At 35.0% G+C, this 19,889-nt stretch overlaps 4 protein-coding genes across 5 annotated transcripts; 3 read left to right on the forward strand and 1 right to left on the reverse strand.

The window, feature by feature from the left end:
• Window positions 1-4,271: 4,271 nt before the first annotated feature.
• Window positions 4,272-8,612, forward strand: LOC101253639 (uncharacterized). The gene is made up of 4 exons (XM_004249126.4): window positions 4,272-4,726; window positions 6,391-6,534; window positions 6,678-6,883; window positions 8,271-8,612. The coding sequence occupies exons 1-4, from the start codon at window positions 4,479-4,481 to the stop codon at window positions 8,426-8,428; spliced, it is 756 nt and encodes a 251-aa protein (XP_004249174.1). The 5' UTR covers window positions 4,272-4,478; the 3' UTR covers window positions 8,429-8,612.
• A 389-nt stretch (window positions 8,613-9,001) lies between these two features.
• LOC101253951 (putative germin-like protein 2-3) lies at window positions 9,002-10,338 on the forward strand. Its single transcript, XM_004249127.5, has 2 exons — window positions 9,002-9,226; window positions 9,581-10,338. Exons 1-2 carry the CDS (start codon window positions 9,109-9,111, stop codon window positions 10,114-10,116), a joined length of 654 nt encoding a protein of 217 aa, XP_004249175.1. The 5' UTR covers window positions 9,002-9,108; the 3' UTR covers window positions 10,117-10,338.
• A 1,357-nt stretch (window positions 10,339-11,695) lies between these two features.
• Window positions 11,696-14,321, forward strand: LOC101254252 (putative germin-like protein 2-3). The gene is made up of 2 exons (XM_004249128.5): window positions 11,696-11,940; window positions 12,232-14,321. Exons 1-2 carry the CDS (start codon window positions 11,821-11,823, stop codon window positions 12,760-12,762), a joined length of 651 nt encoding a protein of 216 aa, XP_004249176.1. The 5' UTR covers window positions 11,696-11,820; the 3' UTR covers window positions 12,763-14,321.
• On the reverse strand, window positions 12,999-19,889 carry LOC101251637 (DNA-directed RNA polymerase III subunit 2). Of its 2 annotated transcripts, none has more exons than XM_010313765.4 (7): window positions 19,518-19,889; window positions 16,977-18,576; window positions 15,427-15,543; window positions 15,250-15,330; window positions 14,866-14,970; window positions 14,704-14,784; window positions 12,999-14,616 (listed from the first exon to the last, which is right to left on the reverse strand). In XM_010313765.4, exons 2-7 carry the CDS (start codon window positions 18,552-18,554, stop codon window positions 13,117-13,119), a joined length of 3,462 nt encoding a protein of 1,153 aa, XP_010312067.1. In that variant the 5' UTR covers window positions 18,555-18,576; window positions 19,518-19,889; the 3' UTR covers window positions 12,999-13,116. The 2 variants fall into 2 exon arrangements, with proteins under 2 accessions (XP_010312067.1, XP_010312066.1); XM_010313764.4 differs by having other exon boundaries at window positions 16,977-18,654; window positions 19,518-19,871.

Raw genomic sequence — 19,889 nt, forward strand, 5'->3', positions numbered from 1 at the left:
TTTCTACATTTTTGCATTCATATTTAATTTTCTTATAATAATTCAACTACATTTTTATAGTTTAATTCATTTTGTTGTTTCTTATGCTTCTTCATTTGTTACGATTATACTACTTCTCTTCTAATAATTCAACTTTAATATGTTTGTAATACATTTTTAATTTTAATTTAATTCATTTTGTAGTTTTTTATGCTCTTCATTTGTTACGATTATATTAGCTCTTCATTTGTTACGATTATATTACTTCTCTAATTAACTATTAATATAAGTTTTATAGAGTCTACAGTCATTGACTATTCTATGAAAAAAAAAATGAGAAAAAGAGCAATAGTAAGAGGAGACAGAGCAACAACAAAAAGCAAGAAAGAAATGACAACAGAACGAAAGTAAGAAAGAATGAAAGAAAGAAAGGGAGTGTTGACACCTAATTTTGACCCTCCCAAATAGGAATCAATTAACGAGCTTCTTAATTTTAAACGAATTGAAACAATTAGAATTTATAAAGTTTAAAATGTTTTAAGGTTATTTTAAATTGATCTCGACACAATTTTTAGATAATATATGTGTTTTACATAATTATGTATACGATTTGTATAACTTATGATTATTCGAAAATCGTTTCAAAAAGATTTTGATTTTTGGCACACCTTTTATTAAATTAGTCTAGTCATAATTTATTTGTAATTCTCAGTCGTTGAAATCATTTAGTTTACATTCAAATTAATTGTTTTATTTCGTCAAGTTTGAGAAGCTCGCTTAAATTAATTTATCATTATTTCATCTTGTTAAGACAAATACTCTTAAATCAATTTTTAAGACAATGTTGGGCCATTTTATTTTTAAGGGAAAATTAGTCAAAAAATCAAACATATTAAGTAAAAACCTTCATATTTTAAAATGATTAGTAAAAATATAAAATGTCATTATTTTATAAAAGATTGTGAATCCTAATTTACTTCCTATTTTATCTCACCTTAGTTACACATTTTCCAATGAATTCTCTCTCATATGTTTTTAAAAAATAAAATGTTTTTTCTCTCTCTCATATTTTCATCTTCCAATTCTTCTCATGTTCTTCATTTCAAAAAAGCCTCTCTCTTCCTTTTTTTTTTTTGCATCTTTATTCATTTTTTAAGATTTGTTTTATGATTTTATTTTTGTTTAAATCGTTCAAAATTGCTGTTTGTAGTTGAAATCACACTAATGATTTGATAAACTCTAAATCACTCTCCAGTGGCAGAAATATATTCACAAGAATCTCATTGATTAAGGTATGCATCTTTATTCGATTATTAGGGTTGTTAACCGTTTTGTTTTTATTTAAATCTTTCAAAAAAATTGTTTATTTAGTGTTTTGAATAATGAAAACCTCAAGGATCCCCTCTAATGGCCCTCTAAGAGGATTGCAAGTGATATCCCACCTAATAATCAATATTCTAGATCGAAGCATATACATGGCTGATCATTGCTTTTAATCAGTGTCGGCAAAATGGTGGCGTCATTGGTTTTTCTCACCACCGACCTCACAATCATCGACCACTCAGAATACAAACTAAATGATAAAAAATTATATTTTTATTTTGCTCATTTTGTATTTCAGTGTTACATTGTAAAAATACAAGTTTGTATTTTTTTTATTTTGTATTCATAGTAATGGTATACCAACAGTCACATTTGTATTCCAATTTAAGCGAGTATTATTGTACCCATTTTATATTTCAATCTCACTTTTATTTCAAACTCAATTTTCAATGCCGACAAGTCTGTATTTCTTTGTTATTATGTTTTTCATCATTATTGTATACGAACAACTTTTGTATATTATATGTTCACTTTACTATCCAAATTAAAATTGAACAAAACTGTATTTTTGTATCCAAGTTAAAAATGTAAGTATTTACAATAGTACTTGTATCATATTTTGAACAAAACTGTATTTTTCTATTTCAATTGTAAACTACGACCGCCAACAAAGCCCTAACATAACAAAAATATATTTGTTTTTCATTTGTACCTAAGTTAAAATAATATTTATTTACGATGGTACTCTTATCTTGTTTTGAACAAAATTATATTTTGTGCATCACAATTTTATAATATGTCAGCCAACGTATATGCATATTAAAGTAATATACAAATTGTATTCAGGTCAAACACTTACAAAATACATTACATTTATGATATTCTTTTCGATAAGGGATACAAAATAGTTCAAAAAATAGAAAACAAATAACCAAAGAAAAAATAAAAATAAGCACGATTGTCGTAATTTTTACGTTTGGAATTCCATTTTGTCCAAAAACTAAAACGAATTAGCCAACCAGAAAGTCAGTCCTCAAACAATCCATTAATATCTTCGTATTCAACCAACAAAAAAAATTCAGCAAATCTGTTAAAACTCTTTAATACTAACTTGTTCATAATACATACAATTTTATATGTAAATAGATACGTTGTACAATTATGTAAAAAAATCATATCAAATTTATAGTCAATTAGAAAAACATAAATAATGAAGAAATTAACTAATAATTGATCCAAATTGTATTTCATCAATTTTATCGAACTGCTAGTAAAAAATTGCTTTTCGAAAGCTGCTTGTCAACGATTTTTTTGACCTATTTCATTTCAAATTTTCTAATCAAAAAGAAAAAATTTGATTTATAATCCAAAAAAATTGACCAAAAATCAAGTATTATCAATTGAAAATTCATAATGATAAATGTAATCAATTCTGTGAATGCCTTTGACAGTTATCTTTTATTTTGTAACTAATAAATTTTTTTAGTGATTGCTCCTTTTTAAAATTATTTTCTTCCCTAAATTTCTCCTCCTATTATTTAATAATTGTACTCTTTCAATAAAAGTAAATAATAAAAACATAAATAAAATATATAACAAACTAAATTTTGGACATTATTAATAAATATTAAAAGTGTTGCCTGCTGTAGTTGTGTTTGGGCTTCAACCCCTCCTTTTTTGCTCAAAATATTGTTGTATACAATGGATGTATACTGTTATATATAGTCTGTATACAACTTGTTTTGGATTTTTTGAGACCGGGGTTTCCGATTTTCAACCTGTATGTGTATATGCGTTTTTGAGCTGTATTTCAGCATTTTCCCTTGTATATCACTGTATACTAAATGTATACATGCCGCATATCCGCCTCTTTTTTAGTTTTTCGAGACTATATTTCAGCTTCTGAAATTCTATCATGATGACAACCGACTCGATAAAAGGAGGAGATTTGGGTTACAATCCAACTCAAGATGCAAGGAGGAAGGAAAAAGAGTCCAAAATGGACTCACCACGAGTTCACATGCAACAAAAATAAGCAACTTATTATAAGCAACAACTCATATTATGTAATGTAGGAAAATAAAGATCACATCTTTATGCTACTGTCCAGACTCCAAAACGTCACAATGACGACACAAATAAATCTTATTTAACACTTATCACGACTAGAACCCAATAATTTGGACATGAAGAAACACTTTCCACAAAACATATTGAAGAACCGACGAATATTAGGTAATAACAACTAGCCACCAATATTAACTAAACTCAACCTCCAAATGACAAGTCTTAACAAACAAAGAAGATGAGGAAAGGAGGCAGATTGCTTAATCACAAACCTTAGGGGGTGACAAACATTGTCAATACCTACAAGCCTCTTAGGGAGTTAACAACAAGGAAAATGAACTAAATACACTAAAAATTTTGGACGTTTTAAAGAAACATAACAAAAAAAATAACCAGAAAAAGCACAAAATGCTAAATATTCATATTTACACTTCAATGAATTACAAACAGTGAACATAATTTTGCATCCAGCTAAACCATTATCAATTCTTCCCAAGTTTAATCAGAATGAAGACATCAAGACTTCAGCAAACAGTGAACATAATTTTACATTTCCTCAAAATAAGAATTTTTTGAGTTGGCTGATTTTCTTTCAAAAATGATAAATAATACACATCATTAAGTTGATTATTCATTTTTTACACCTACAGAACATTTTATTGTTCATTAATTCAAAAAAAAAACTTCAGAATTTATAAAGTATTTCAAAAAAATAATTTACTCATTTCTAGTCGAACACGATTACAGTTCAGAAAGATGAGAGAGTAATGAAGAACTGGAGAGAAAGAGTAACAACTGCAAAGAAAAAATAACGATGAATTTCCCAATTTCTAAGGAAGAGGATTATAAAATCGAATTTCTAAGGAAGGGGATTAAAAGATGAACTTCACCGTAGGAGAATTATAAAAGTATATTTTTTGTATCTTATAAAAAATTAGAAAATTTTAAAAATATTAATTTGATTCCATAATTAATTAATTACATTTTAGAGCGAATTTGATCGACTCTTGGTCAATACCTCACCGAAAACAAAGTGAGACTTATTTAACACCTTTCCCTTAATTTTTCTCTAATTTCTGGTAGAAAGAACGAGAATCAAGCGAATCAAAATGGGGGATTATCATTTTGTGTACAAAGATGTTGAAGGAGCATCAACACAATGGGATGATATACAGAGGAAGCTTGGAAATCTCCCTCCAAAAGCTCCTGTTTTTAAGCCCGACCCGTTTACACCTGGTGAGGATGAAGGTTCAAAATCCAAAGACAAGGATTGGATCGATGAGAAGACTCAAGATGAGCTTGATGATCTTGAAGATGACCCAGATCTCAATGACGATCGCTTCCTTCAGGAATACAGGTATTTTGCTTTTGTTATTTGGAAAATTATGGAGTATTTGGTTTTTGATGAAAAGGATTATGACTATAGATGATTTGGACCTTAATTGAAATGGGTTTGCAGCGGATTGGATGTAAACAATTCATTTTTTCGTTTTTGTTTTGATAAACTGTGGCTGGTTTTCGTGCACCTCCAGTAATTCCACTGGATTGCTGGCTGTTGAACTGAGGTTTACTTGATGGAATTAACTATTTTTTACATTGATGTTTTTAGTAGACTGTTGTTTGAGGGAGAGAAATCAGTAAAGATTCTTCTTTTATTTAGTTTTTTGTATTCAATTTGTTCTTTTGATGATATTGTAGATCCCCTCAAGTGTCAGAAACTTCAGTGTCAATCAAAAATCAGCTTTTACCTAGTCTATGATGTTCTCTTTATATCATAAAACTAACTACAATAATTTTGGTTGTATATGAATGAGGTAATTGCGCCCTTCGTAATGGATTAGCCGATGTTATCATAGATTGCTGCCTTAACTAACTATAAGTTACAGAATTCGCACCTACATAAAATTTTCTAGGTCATGCAAATATATCCTGTGGTGATTAATTATAGTCCCCCATGTGATACTCCAATCACCCCATGAATTGGTTATTCCTAAACGAGTTCATGAAGGATATAATGAACATACCTCGTCTTTATATTGGATCAAGATTAAAATCTGAACCAAATGGAATCCCAGGCACAGGAAAAGGTGGTAGGGATGAGAGAGCAAGCTGGTGGGATTTAAAATTGGGAATACGATATTTGATTTATGCTTCACTAGTTTGAGGTTAGACACATATAGTTTAAACTTTGCACCTTTTAAATGATATATCTTCCATTTGGAACACACCTTAAGAGATCACCACATAAGCATTTATTTTTTTTGAGATAAAGGTAACTGAAAGATCACCACATAAGCAATTTTTTTTTGAGATAAAGGTAACTGAAAGATCACCACATAAGCATTTCTGAGTTGTCATCTAGATGTCTTGTTTCTATCAATGTAGGCATAGTCAAGCCATACCGCCAAGTGAAGAGGAAAATGAGCTATTTCAGCCCAGCGGAAGAAATAAGGTCCAACAGAATAGGCCTATATTTGAATGATTGTCTTCCTTGCTTCTACAAAAAATGTAGCAATTTTGATGAATCATTCTCAATACTCTTTTCGAGTTATCAGTGAAAAGGCTTCACATGTAGCTTCATAACTGGGGGGTTGGGGGCTGTATATATCTTTTCTCTTCCTAATAATATACTAAAAACATTGGACTAGAATGAGTGTTGAAAAATTAATTAACTACAGTTGCCCATGAACTACTAGACAATATAAGCCGTCATTCCTACCCTATGGTGTAATATTTTTTTTATGGAGTCATATATTGCTGCCTCGTTTTCCACGTGGTGAAATTCAATTTTACTTCGTTATCAACTACAGAATGCAAACGTGCGCCTGCAATTAATGCTTTTCCAGATAAGTAAATCACATTTTTTTCCGAAATCAGTATTTGCATCATAAGGAAAAAGGATATCCAATTATGCTGATATAGTATTTACGGTTGTGTTGGTGATGAAATATTGTCATGTAGCATGCAAGTTGACATGAATTTGAGCATCTCTTATATATCTTTTTTGTGTTGTTGTTGAAGGAAGAAGAGGATGGCCGAGATGAGAGAAGTTGCTAAGGTTGTGAGATTTGGATCAGTGATACCAATTTCTGGATCAGATTTTGTGCGAGAGGTTTCCCAAGCTCCAGAAGACATCTGGGTGGTTGTGCTTCTGTATAAGGATGGGTAATTTATGCTTTTATCTCTTCATCAGTGAAGCAATCTTACATCAATGGTCTTGAGCTTCAAATATTTTTCATCTCTTCATTATTCTTTTCTCTTTTGTAGCTCTGTGTCAATAATTCTGTAGCACTTTATGTTCTTTACAGATACTCAGGCTGCCAGATACTTTTGCAGTGCTTAGACGAACTAGCAACAAAATACCCTGTAACAAAATTTGTCAAAATTATCTCTACCGATTGCATTCCGAACTATCCAGATTGTAATCTTCCAACTGTTTTGGTGTACCACAATGGTGCATTAAAGTCAAATTATGTTGGACTTCATAGTTTTGGTCGGAGATGCACACCTGAAGGTATGATCCTCTTCTTCATAGCTGTTATCCGGTTGCTACCCCAATCCTTCTCTTTTTTTTTTTGCATGATTTAGTGAAATTGTTGACTTTCTGTCTCAACTTCCTTTTACTACTGTTTCGAGATGTAGAAATTCGGTGAATTCACTTACAGTGTTGTGCCCGTTTCCATCTATTACCTGTATGAAGATTTTGTGTAGGCTTTTTATGCAGATGTTATATGGTAGTAAGCCACAATAGATGGCTTGTATATAGATGCAAATTCTTCTTTTCTGGGAATTTCTAATATCTTGTATACTTTCTGTAAAACTCGAGCATGGCCTTTTGTTTATTCTACATGGATTTAGGTCTCTATTCGTTGTTTTGTAAGAGCTGGTCCAGTGGCACCAAGAGTGTGTAGGTGGTGCTACTACTGAAATTAGCTCATACCTTCTGAAATTACTTCAAGAGTGTGGTAGCTATCAGTGTGTTTCTCATGATAGAACAACATAACCACACTAACCATCTTTTTTCTTGTCTTGTGTTGATTGTGGGGTGGGGATGAACAGAAGCAGTTACCTTTCTACTAGAATTCATGAAAACAGCATCTACGCCTCTATCCCAAGCTAGTCTACACATGACTTCTGACTATCCATTTCACGCTATTTGAACTTGCTTTATTTCAGTATTCATTAATTTGTGGTCTTTAACAGCAGAAGCTCTCTACATTTCCCACTGACATACAAATATCTAAACCGGTTAAAAAGATTTCTAGCAACACTGGACCTAATATAGGCATATGATCATTACTAAGCCTTAATTCCAACTAGTCAGTAGGGCATATGTGGATTTTTTGCTTCCATTAACTTAACTTTCGCACAGTTCTGCACGGTGCTAGACATAAAGGTTTTTTGAGACAACCATTCCATGTTATTTTTAAGTCTATCTCGACCTCTTTTAATACCTTCAATCAGTATTGACCGGTGCATTTGGAGTCTGTGTATGTCCTGATCAACCTATCTCAAGTGGCGTTTTATCATCCTAGATGTGTGATACTTGCAGCTTCTCTTGTATGCAGTCATTTTTTATCTTGTATGATCGTTCATCTTAATTTCAGCTTCACTCACATAAGGTACACCATTCTGTTCACTATTATAATGCTTCTACTAGAATTCAAGAATGAAAAGGTAATTAGTCAACTGCTTTTTCGTAAAACAAAAGGCTATCTATCTCTGTTTCATGATCCAGCTATTGCAGACTTGGCATGTTCTGCTGTTTTTCAATTTACATGTGACTTATATAAGTTTATTTGCATTTTCTCTACAATGTATGAGCTGGTTCCAAGTACTTTGTTATATGTTCTCTACTCTCTGCTGGCCCACTCTCATAGATCTGCATTCCTTTACTTCAGGTGTTGCATTGACACTCTGCCAGTCAGATCCTGTTCTAAACGATGGGCGTAGCAAGAAGGAACAGTCCCGAGAAGCTGTGCTGGATGGAGTAAGGAAAAGGTTTCTCGAGAAGGTTGTGGCACAGCATGAAGATGACGATGGATCTTCTAGTGATTAGTCCTGAAATTTTCTTTGCATCTTTTGTAGTTTGATGGAATATTTATGTTTCCCAGTCATACTTCTGATGCACCTCTGTTCTTTCATTTTTGGTTTTCCCCTTGCTAAACCACTCTCTGTAGGTTTCTGATGTGTGAAATATTCTCAAGTTAGATTTGCTCAATCAAAATCTGATGTTTGCACTATGTTATTTTTCAAAATTATTTCCGTCAAATCATCTGAACATATTATCTGGTTCTCGATGGCTTCGCGCTGAGACAAAATTGAGTGGATTTCTTAAAATAAATACAGAATTTTGACACCAAAACTAGTTAGTGAGTTCTGCTTGAACCTGTAATTAGAACTCTAGCTCCGCGGTGAACAAAGTCCGCCATTTGTCCACACAAAGTATTAAAGAATAACACTGCACTTTATGTTCAATTTCCTTTTGTCCTAAGCCGGCTAACTTCTTATTCCTGTTTTCTTTCTGCAAATGACAGCTACTCATTGTCAAAGTCTTCATGTGTGCTTGGACGGCCCTTTACAATATTTTCAAATTACTCACCAAAACTCAAACAACTTTTGCATGCATGAAGCCTTTTCTCTCTTCTATATAAGGAGACCATCTTATCAATCAGAAATAAACATATTTCTTCTCTTCCAATATTTTCTCCTTGTAGCTTCTGTTCTTTAGTTCTTGAAATGGCTAAGCACTTTCTCCTGCTGAATCTAATAGCAGTACTAAGTTTCTGCTGTGTTGTGTTAGCTTTTGAGCCAAGTCCATTGCAAGATTTCTGTGTGGCTGATCCTGCTGGCACAGGTATTGCAAACTAGTAAATCGTCACAAGAATTTCATTTTCCTCTTGTATACTCACTCCGCTCCAATTTATGTGACATAATTTGAATCAGCACGTTTATGGAATAAATAAGTACTTTTGGAAGTCGTTGCCTTATACATCTCATAACATTTGTGTGGTGATAACTGATAAAACTTTGTCATTTAGGGTAAATTGAATAGTGTAAAGCTATTTGTTTCCAAATTATGAAGTTCCATTCTTTTTTTTGGGACTAAAAAGGAAAGTGTGTTATATAAACTAGAACGAAGCTAAGGGAGTATTATATTAAAGACTAGAAGATCAATGATTCGATGAATTTTCTTACTGTGTTTTTTCAGCTAAGGTGAATGGCTTAGCTTGCAAAGATCCCAAATCTGTTGGAGCAGATGACTTTTTCTTCAGTGGCCTACATTTGGCTGGAAACACATCAAACACTTTTGGCTCTAAGGTCACTCCTGCCAATGTAGCTCAAATTCCAGGATTGAACACTCTAGGTATATCACTGGCTCGCGTTGACTATGCACCATGGGGAATTAATCCTCCTCACACTCACCCAAGAGCTACTGAGATACTCACAGTCCTTGAAGGTTCTCTTCAAGTTGGTTTCGTAACTTCAAATCCTGAAAATCGCCATATTACTAAGGTCCTTAAAAAAGGCGATGTGTTTGTTTTTCCAGTTGGACTTGTTCACTACCAACGCAACGTGGGAAATGGAAATGCTGTTGCTATTGCTGCTTTGAGCAGTCAGAATCCTGGTGTTATAAGCATTGCCAATGCAATTTTTGGATCGGAACCAGCTATAGCAACAGATATTCTTGCCAAGGCTTTTCAAGTTGATGCCACTGTTGCTGCTCAGATACAATCAAAATTTTGAAGCAGCAAGACTACTTACAAACAGACCTATGGAAGCTCGAGAGCATTTGTTTCTTGTGTGCCGTGATAAAGGAGTGAGATTTTTATTCATTTACTGTGTGATTCGTCAACAGATATTCACTAGAGGAATATCTGTATCAATTTATTTGTTCTAGAACTTTTATGTGGTATGCACTTTGATTTCATTCTTCACTTAATTTCTTGAAATTGAAAAGTTTATTAGTATCTGAATGGCCCAAAATGTTGTGATGAGATGATTAACTAGAAAAAATAGATACAAAATACAAGTCTTGATCCTTTTGAGGAACTATAGTAAGTTTGAGTCTCTCGAACTTTTCATATGTCAAGAACCAAATTTGTCAGTACTCTTATCAGCTAGAACAATCACCGCGATCACCTCAAAATCAGCCTACAATCCAAACAATGAACTCTCACATGCACAGTGACATCAGTTAATAGAGAGTAACTTTTGTTATAAGATAACATGTTGTCCATTGCTTTCTAGTCTTCATGACATCAGATGGACTTCTTCAATAAACTGTACCATAGATAATGTGAAAAATTATGTATATATCAACATGATTTGAATTGCAACACAGTCTTTATGACTTGCTACATCATTTAAATAGTTCAACCAAGTCAATCAAAAGGTAATACCTACTGTCTTCATGACTTATACTTGTCTACTGAGGAAATAAATCATGAAATTATACTAAACGCGAGTGATTCAAAATCGGACTTCAAAATCTTTTTGACAAGGTAACATTAGTCCTAAAGAGTTTTTATGAACTCTTGCACAGTATTCTTGACCAGCTTTATTGCCATATAACAGATTGAGCTTCAATTTTATATGATGACCAGAACTGACAGACTATTCCTGATATGACTTGTGATATCATAGGTAGTTTTGTAACTCAAAAGGCCTAAACTGGAATTATAGTCATAAAACTAGGATACGATATTATTAAACTCTCTATATTACCATTCTCCGTATTTCTTTACCACAATATAATCTGAGATAAATGCAGGCTGAGTTGTTCAAAGAGCATGGTTTCAATTTGTATGGGAAAGGATACATCATGATTCCTATGGTACATTGGTATCTTTGTTCTATGCGTCTTTGGCATAGGCGCTACAGCCTGTCTGGCTGGACAAATGCAAATAACGAGTGAAAGAGGTCAGATAGAGTGGATAAGGGAAACTTATTTTAAAGATATAATATTTTGCCAAAGCGAGTTAATGAGTTCTGCTGAACCTGCAATAAAAACTCTAGCTCCGCCTCTGTGAACAAATCCTCCATTTGACCATCTGAGGTATTGAAGAATCCCATTTATCCTTAAAAGTTAGCCTTTTGAACCATTCACCTTTGTCCTGAGCCAGCTAACCTCTTATTCTTGACTTGTTTCTGCAAATTATATCATATCCACTGTAAATGACAGCTAATTGTTATCAAAGTCTTCATGTGTGCTTGGGCGGCTGTTCACAATCATTTCAAAAAGATACAAATTACTCACCAAAACTCAAGAGTACCTTTGCATACATGGACTCTTTCTTCTCTTCTATATAAGGAAACTATCTTATCAATCATTTCATCTCACAGAAACATCTTCCTTCTCTTACAATATTTTCTCCTTACTTTTTCTGCTAGTTCGGAACTGATGCATATTTAATATTGTTGTTTTGCTTCTTTTCTTTAGTTCTTGTAATGGCTAAGCACTTTCTCCTGCTGAATCTGATAGCACTAAGTTTCTGCTGTGCTGTGTTAGCTTTTGAGTCAAGTCCAATGCAAGATTTCTGTGTGGCCGATCTTGCTAGCACAGGTACTGCAAAAAAGTAACTCGCGATAAGAATCTCATTTTCCTGTTATATAATCCCTTTCTGCCAATTTATCTGACATATTTGAGTCGGCACAAAGTTTATAAAGACTTTTGGAGCTTGTGAACTTAAACATGTCATAACATATGTCTAGTAATGAGAGCTTCTCATTAAGGCCAAAGAAGAAGTGCAAAGATAGTCGTTTTCAAATTTAGAATTGTGTCTTTCTTTGGAATACTAAAAAAGCAAGTTTGTCATATAAACTTGAACGATTGCATTTTTCCCATTGTTTCAGTTAAAGGTAAATGGCTTAGCTTGCAAAGATCCCAAGTCTGTTATCTCAGAGGATTTTTTCTTCGGTGGCCTACATTTGGCTGGAAACACATCAAACACTTTTGGCTCCAAGGTAACTCGTGTTAACGCGACTAAAATACCAGGACTGAACACTCTAGGTATCTCACTGGCACGCGTAGACTATGCACCATGGGGAGTTAATCCGCCTCACACTCACCCAAGAGCTACTGAAATATTCACAGTCCTTGCCGGTTCTCTTCAAGTTGGTTTCGTATCTTCAAATCCTGAAAATCGCCATATTACTAAGGTCCTTAAAAAAGGCGATGTGTTTGTTTTTCCAATTGGACTTGTTCACTACCAACGCAATGTGGGATATGGAAATGCTGTTGCTGTTGCTGCTTTGAGTAGTCAGAATCCTGGTGTTATAAGCATTGCTAATGTAGTTTTCGAATCAGAACCAGCCATAGCAACAGATATTCTTGCCAAGGCTTTTCAAGTTGATGAAACTGTGGTTGCTCAGATACAATCAAAGTTCTAAAGCAACAGCAAATATGGCAACTTCAGAAGTGTGTTATTTGTCACTTAGTTTGGCTGTATTACTTTTGTATGTACAATTGTTTGATTCAATAGCTTAAAATTGTAATAGTACTATTGTGAAGTTAACACATTTTGCCCAACATTATCAAATGTGACTCATGAAGGTCAAGATATGCTGCAAAGTCACTAAAGGAAAAAAATCATTGAGCGGAACTAGCTATGAATCAAAGGAAGACATTGTTCTTCTCACAGCAAAAAGAACACTCACATAGCACATTTAGAAACCATAAGTACCACTGTTTGTGAGATAATCATTACCAAGATATGTATAATCCAGATACAAATGACACCATAATCATGCTTCTGCTAGTTTTAATCGTGGGACAATGTTCATTGACTGGAGCTCTTGAAATAGGAGTTTGCATGCATAAGGCAACTTCATCGTAGATATATTTTCCCCGTTCTTGCACATAGAACAAATGCCAGTCTTCAGCTTGTAGTTGTAATATCCCAATAAACCACATTTTCTGCAAACTTGAACCTCAAATGGGTCACTAGAAATCATCAGGCGCTCGTATATCAACATACTGGCACCATATGCAATCAAACAATCACGTTCCATTTCTCCCACACGTAAACCTCCATTTCTACTCCTCCCTTCGGTAGGTTGTCTTGTCATCATAACACGAGGCCCACTCCCACGAGCATGCATTTTGTCTACGACCATGTGTTTCAGCTTTTGGTAATATATTGGCCCCATGAAGATGTATGCTTGTAGTGGCATACCAGTGATGCCGGAATAAATAAAATCCTTGCCATTGTAGCTAAATCCATGCTTCACCAGAGTTTCACTGATAGCATCAACTGTGTCAGCATGACCACTGGGTTCTCCGAAAGCACTCCCGTAATGAAACCTACCACATGAAACACCGGCTTTACTTCCAAGGAGCTCAATCATCTTTCCCACTGTCATTCGGCTTGGAAATCCGTGAGGATTCATAATAAGATCAGGGCAAATGCCACGTTCAGAAAATGGAAAATCTTCCTGTTGTACAATGGTGCCACAGACTCCTTTCTGCCCATGCCTACTACTAAATTTGTCACCAAGCTCAGGCCTACGGGTATGACGGATCATAAATTTGATGCTTAAATTGTTGTTTCTATCAGAATAAAGAGCCACTCTATCAACAACAGCTGTCTCCCCTTCAGGACCTTTATAAGTTTGTTTACTTGACTTGTATGCACTATCTGGCAAACCCATAGGAGACGTGACTGGAGTCCTCGTGACTGTAGGGGACTCCTTGTTGATATAGATATCATGATTTCGAATAGTTTCTCCAGGAGCAGCCATTCCATCATCATCCAGAATTTGCATCCTATCAGCTTCAGGTCCTTGACGCTGTGGTTTAATTATTCTATCCGATGTGCCATTCTCATACTTCTGACATATGGCTGAATATTTTTTCATCACTATGCAACGCCCAAAACCTCGATCTAAAGAAGACTTGTTCATTACTATTGCATCCTCAATGTCATAGCCACTATAACTCATCACAGCAACAGTCGCATTCTGACCAGCCCCTAGTTTATCATACCCAACCAGCTCGATTGTTCTTGTAGTCAGTAAAGGGCGTTGAGGATACACCAAAAGGTAGAGCAAACCATCCATCCGATTCAACTGGTTATAGGCAATGTTTCCCATAGCTTGCTTACCCATAGCACACTGATAGGTATTCCTGGGGGACTGATTGTGATGCGGATAAGGTATCAAACCAGCACAAACACCTAAGATTGTGAAAGGCTCAATCTCAATATGTGTTGTCTCTGGTGTCGCCTCCTTTTCGTATAGAGCAATCTGAGGAACATGCATTATTGCAGTCAGTTCTAGCGTAATTAATACTCTTTTAACATAAAATACACTTATCATTTGCTTGACACGGACCAATGTGTTGTTCTCCTCGTTGACATCAAGATATTCTATCAAACCATCCTTTAGAAAGCTGTCGAAGTCACGCAAACCATCCTTCAATAAAAAAATCAGATCAGATGGGGAACTGACATCAAAACATACAGCTCAGAAGCAAGAACCAGCTAAGATGAGTACCCTCAACTCTCTCATGTGGTGCTCTTTGATCCTGGAAACACCTTTGTCAGCAATGACAAGCGGACGACAAACACGTCCACCATCTGAAGCAATGTAGACACACCGCTGCAAGAGATTTTCCGACTTATATATAATCATTCAAATCATATTTCAAATGATAAAAGCAAAGAGGAAAAATGCAAATATTTTCCTAACAGCACCACTATGGTGGAGCAATGCTAACCAAAAACTACCAGAGATATAAGAATTGTCTATGAGACTCTGAATCTAGTCTTCATCCTGACAGTTTGAACCAAAAGGAATTCAACCCCAGTATAGGTAGTTTTATCAACTGACAAAATAAATACTAGGACGGAGATGCAAAAGAACCAACTGTTAAATTACCTGCTTTTCATTCACGAAGATGCTTACAAACTCCCCAACTTTACCAGCCCTCCGTAGCCTCCTCATTGCATTAGCAAATCGCTGATTAAAATAACAGTTCATTGGTGAAAGGTAAACAACAAGCCTAACTTCAGATGCAGAAATTTGAGAAATATAGTTGTTCCACTTCGAACATACCTGAGGACTCTTGTGCTTGCCTAGAATAAGTCCATTTAATGTGATAAGATAGGAAGTTGGCATGTGAAGCTCTTCTGGCGAAAGCTGTTCCAAGTCCTCAACACCCAAGCAGTAGCACTGTTCCACATGTCACAGAAATGAAGTGAAAACTTTACTAATTGAAACTAGCACAAACTGAAAAGTTGGATTTTTCTGTGGCTATTAATGCAAAAATACAACACAATAGGAAGTTAACTATCTCTTACAAGCTACTACCATCAATTGTACCAGGTAAGTCAGTCCATTTAGGCCTAAGGAAATGATGACAGACTCACTTTCTTTGAGCTCGCCTTTTCAACATGACCCTTACCAACTCTCTACGAATTACGAAGACCAACATGAAGCAAAAAAAGTATAATCCTCCTCGTTCTTGACTATAAATTTCGGTCCATTTAGACCTATCACATTCCAATATCTGAGACTACAGTTTCTCAACATTTTCTACTAGCATACAATCCCAAAGTTATCAATATCATAGTACCAATGCAATCCCTAAATAAGTATAGCATGCAGAGCCTGTGATACCTACAAGTTTCATCATGTTGATCCTAAGTGCAAAACTGTTTTTAAAACATAGAAAGTGTGATAAGGAAAATACAAAGATATGTGAAATCATTACAGAGCACAAGATTACAATCAGCAAATTGCGTTTCGGAGATTATAACCCATCAAATCCCGCTGTGAAAATTTCAACAATTAACAAGTTCCTAGTCACATAGAAAAATTATCATCCCCGTGCTTTTTCTTTTGGTTGATTTTTTTTTAAAGAGACAATCAAGCTAAGATAAGAAGAATTAGATTGCTATGCTATATCTAGATTACACATGAGAATATTCCCATAATTAGAAATCCTAAGGATAAAACTTTTCATATTCTCATCCAGAAATCCTACATAAGGAGCTGTCTTTATGTTGTTTTGACCAGTTCAGTTAGAGTTTGAACTTTTTCATCACTTGTTTCTCCTACGAAAAACAAACAACTAATACATAACCTTCCACAGGTAGATTAGTTTTTAGCATATCATGTGTGTAGGCAGACCTTACCCCTACCTTGGAAGGTAGAAAGGTTGTTTCAGATAGACCCTTGGCTCAAGTAAAATCACTTCAAAGCAATTTGAAAAAAGAAAAAACTGGAGTGAAGAAGCAACAAAGTACTAAAGAGATCAGGACAGAACATTTTTAAAAAGGTACAGTAACTATAACACAGGTAGATTAGTTTAATATAAAAATTTATGTAGTAATATGGTCAAAACATTGGGATCGAAAGATTAACAAGAAACAATCACATTCCTGGGCTTCCTTGTTTCCATGAAAGCTTCTAAACATAATCCTCAACTTCTGGTTTTAACTTTTATAATGACCATAGTCCCCTTGTGATTTTGAGATTTATAATATCAAGTGTAAAAGCTCAGAGTTAAGAAATAACCAAATAAAGATTCAGGATACTACTTGTACAACTTCATTACACACTTAAATACCAAGCGGTAGGAACATAAATAATAGAAACTGTACCAAAGACATGATTGGGCGCTCATCCTCATCAGTCGTAACATGAGTCATCAAGGCCAAGTTTTTCACCAATCCACAAGCTTCACCTTCTGGTGTGTCACAAGGGCAAAGCATGCCAAACTGACTAGGTTGCAGTGCTCTAGGACCACTAACTTTTCTAGACTTTTCAAATTGTGGTGAGATTTTTGTCATGTGACCTAATGATCCAATGTATGACAACCTAGCAACAACCTGAGTCATACCCTTCCTGTGCATCCTAAACCGTTTAACATCCCAATTGCCTGTAGATAGGGTTCTCTCCAGGCCCATAGTAATACTATCTTTGATTATGTATTGAGAAATGTCCAAACGGCTGGAGCGACTTGGCCTGGCTAGAAGAGTATCGATTGTCCTCCTAGCTTCATCATTCATCGTCTTGAACAAATCTTCAAAAAGGAGAGATAGCAGCTGACCGGAGAGCTCCAATCTCTTGTTCCCCACATAGTCCTTGTCATCCATTGCATCCTTGTTTAAGATTGCTTCCATCATGCGCCTCATCATTACTGCAACATATATGCATTTTTTGCGGAAATTATGTTGATGGACTGGAACATTTGCAAGAAATATGTCACGAAGAATACTCAAAGCTCGGGCGCCCTTCTCAATTGGGCCAGTAGAATATGAAGGCATTTTAAGCATCTTGTCACTCTCGAGGAACTCCAGTGCTTGTTGTTGTGTATACAACTTGAGATCTGCACACTCCTCGATTGATGGCAAAAGCAGAGCACTAAACCGAGGATCTCTTCCTATCATTTGCACAACCTCTTGATCGCTCTCCATTCCCATGGCCTTCATGACAACCATTATGGGGACCTTGGTTTTGAACATATTCAACTCTAAGTACACCTTTTCTTTCTCCATTTTTATAATTGTTTTGCTCTTTGTTTTTTCTGTGCTGCTGGTAACAGATGCTTGTACAGAACCTTTTTTATCTGTATCAATGATTATCCTGTTCTTCGAGAGCTGCTCTTGAATTAAAATAACCTTCTCAGTGCCTTTGATTACAAAATATCCTCCAGGATCAAGTGGGCATTCTCCAAGTCTTGCTAGTTCATCTTCATCTTTCCCATATAGCACGCAACAACTGCTTCTAAGCATAATTGGCATCCTTCCAATGATAACATTCTTCTTTGTTGACACTGATGTTTGCCCATGACTTCCTGTCGTGTAGTCAATGGTGACATAAATTGGTGCTGCATAGGTACGGTCAGATAGTCGGCATTTCTGTGGACATAATTTCTCGGTTACAGCATCAAAAACCATTGATGGTTCACCAATGTGAACATCCCTGTACCTAAGATAAATATTGGGGTCCAATGTTGATCTAATCTCCTGATTTGCTCGGACAATCTTCTTTATTTCCGTCCTTACAAAATAATTGAAGGAGTCCAAGTGTTGCTTCACCAAACCTCTCACTTTTAGGAATTCTGGAACAAGTTGATACTTGTCCACCAAATTCTTAATGTGAGAAGCAAGGTGCTGCTTGTCAATTCCCTGGTTTGAGTCCTCTGTCGTATTGGACATGGTAGAATCATAACCCATGTCCTGCCAATCAATTTTCCAGCTGAACAAAGACAGAAACAATGAGATTGTAGCAGGAGCAAGATGGGAGTCAAAATAATGCAAGATGATTTCTTTTCCCCTGCCATAACAAGGTATAAAGCACAATTAGTGGGGGGACTAATTTGAAAGCAATTTTACACAAATAGACAAGTAGAACTATTAACCATCAATAGCAGTTTGTATCCAGAAAGTGACATGTTTATGTAATGAGAATGATGCAGGTATACATACACAAGTATGAATGGCAGTTTCCTTACAAATTTCTGCTATATTCCAACCACATTTCAAGAATAAAGCTTCGTAGCTGGCCATTACCACACAGTATCATTTAGAGAAGCATAGAAACTTTTAAAGTATTTAGCGAATCATAGTATTTGTTTCCATTATCCGCATTCTAACATCTAGAAATTAACACAAGTACACAAAAGAAAAACTAAAAGCAAAAATGCCTAGCATGCATCTTTTCTTCTCTTCATAGTTCATCTTTTCAAATGTTTTCTTCCAAAACCAAATCATTCTTTCTTCTCATCTCCAACACAACTGAACCTTTGCAAAAAAATGAACATCGAGAATCAAAGCCCTAAAGCATTGGCAAAACTAGCATACAATTTTGATCCCCAAATTCTTTCTTTTAGTGAATTCTAATTATTTGGTTCCTTCTAGAACCCAGTACACTAAACCTCCCACTATATGTGAGTCCAGGGAAAAGCCGGACCACGAGTCTACTGTACACAGTTTTAACCAGCATTTCTACAAAAGTTGGTTTCCATGACTTGAACTTATAACCTCCGGGTCACATACTTTACCGGTTATGTCAAGGCTTCATATTAATAGCGAAAATGATAATTTCAATCGTATCAAAACATCAACAAATCTAAACAAACTTTTTTTTTTGCGGAAATAAAAAACTTAACAACTGAAACAAAGAAGAAGAAAGCTTACGATTTGAAGCCCAAATTTTCAGTCCGATTGCTCGTTTGTAGTTTTTACTTCAGAGCTTTGCTCCAAGGGTTTTAATGGAACCCAGCCAAAGTGAAGGCAAAAAGAGTGAGGGTTTTAGGGAGAAGGGGACAAAGAAAAAATGAAAGTTTTATTTGCCCAAAAACAAATTGTAAATAATTAATGGAGAAGTTGCACAAAAAATTATTTTACTTTATTTGACATATGATTCGTGAAAATTGTAAATTCAATTTGAAGTTGTGATTATAATATATTTTTGAGTGAATTTTCACTTTTAGACAAACTAGTCTCCGAGCACGTTGCCCGTGTATCCCAATCTATGTCCTAGGTGTGGACGAAGATCGAGACTTTCCT

Source organism: Solanum lycopersicum, chromosome 10, assembly GCF_036512215.1.
Source record: "Solanum lycopersicum chromosome 10, SLM_r2.1".
Lineage (NCBI taxonomy): Eukaryota > Viridiplantae > Streptophyta > Magnoliopsida > Solanales > Solanaceae > Solanum > Solanum lycopersicum.

What these genes read in the sequence shown, in the direction of transcription:
- LOC101251637 (XM_010313765.4), bottom strand. Translation starts at nt 18,554, where the DNA reads ATGGGTTATGATTCTACCATGTCCAATACGACAGAGGACTCAAACCAG. An exon ending in TCTTCGTGAATGAAAAGCAG is followed by an intron (nt 14,971 to 15,249) that starts GTAATTTAACAG and finishes AATCTCTTGCAG; the next exon opens with CGGTGTGTCTACATTGCTTC. An exon ending in ACCACATGAGAGAGTTGAGG is followed by an intron (nt 14,785 to 14,865) that starts GTACTCATCTTA and finishes TTTTTATTGAAG; the next exon opens with GATGGTTTGCGTGACTTCGA.
- LOC101254252 (XM_004249128.5), top strand. Translation starts at nt 11,821, where the DNA reads ATGGCTAAGCACTTTCTCCTGCTGAATCTGATAGCACTAAGTTTCTGC. An exon ending in ATCTTGCTAGCACAGGTACT is followed by an intron (nt 11,941 to 12,231) that starts GCAAAAAAGTAA and finishes TTTCAGTTAAAG; the next exon opens with GTAAATGGCTTAGCTTGCAA.
- LOC101253639 (XM_004249126.4), top strand. Translation starts at nt 4,479, where the DNA reads ATGGGGGATTATCATTTTGTGTACAAAGATGTTGAAGGAGCATCAACA. An exon ending in CGCTTCCTTCAGGAATACAG is followed by an intron (nt 4,727 to 6,390) that starts GTATTTTGCTTT and finishes TTGTTGTTGAAG; the next exon opens with GAAGAAGAGGATGGCCGAGA. An exon ending in TCGGAGATGCACACCTGAAG is followed by an intron (nt 6,884 to 8,270) that starts GTATGATCCTCT and finishes CCTTTACTTCAG; the next exon opens with GTGTTGCATTGACACTCTGC.
- LOC101253951 (XM_004249127.5), top strand. Translation starts at nt 9,109, where the DNA reads ATGGCTAAGCACTTTCTCCTGCTGAATCTAATAGCAGTACTAAGTTTC. An exon ending in GGCTGATCCTGCTGGCACAG is followed by an intron (nt 9,227 to 9,580) that starts GTATTGCAAACT and finishes GTGTTTTTTCAG; the next exon opens with CTAAGGTGAATGGCTTAGCT.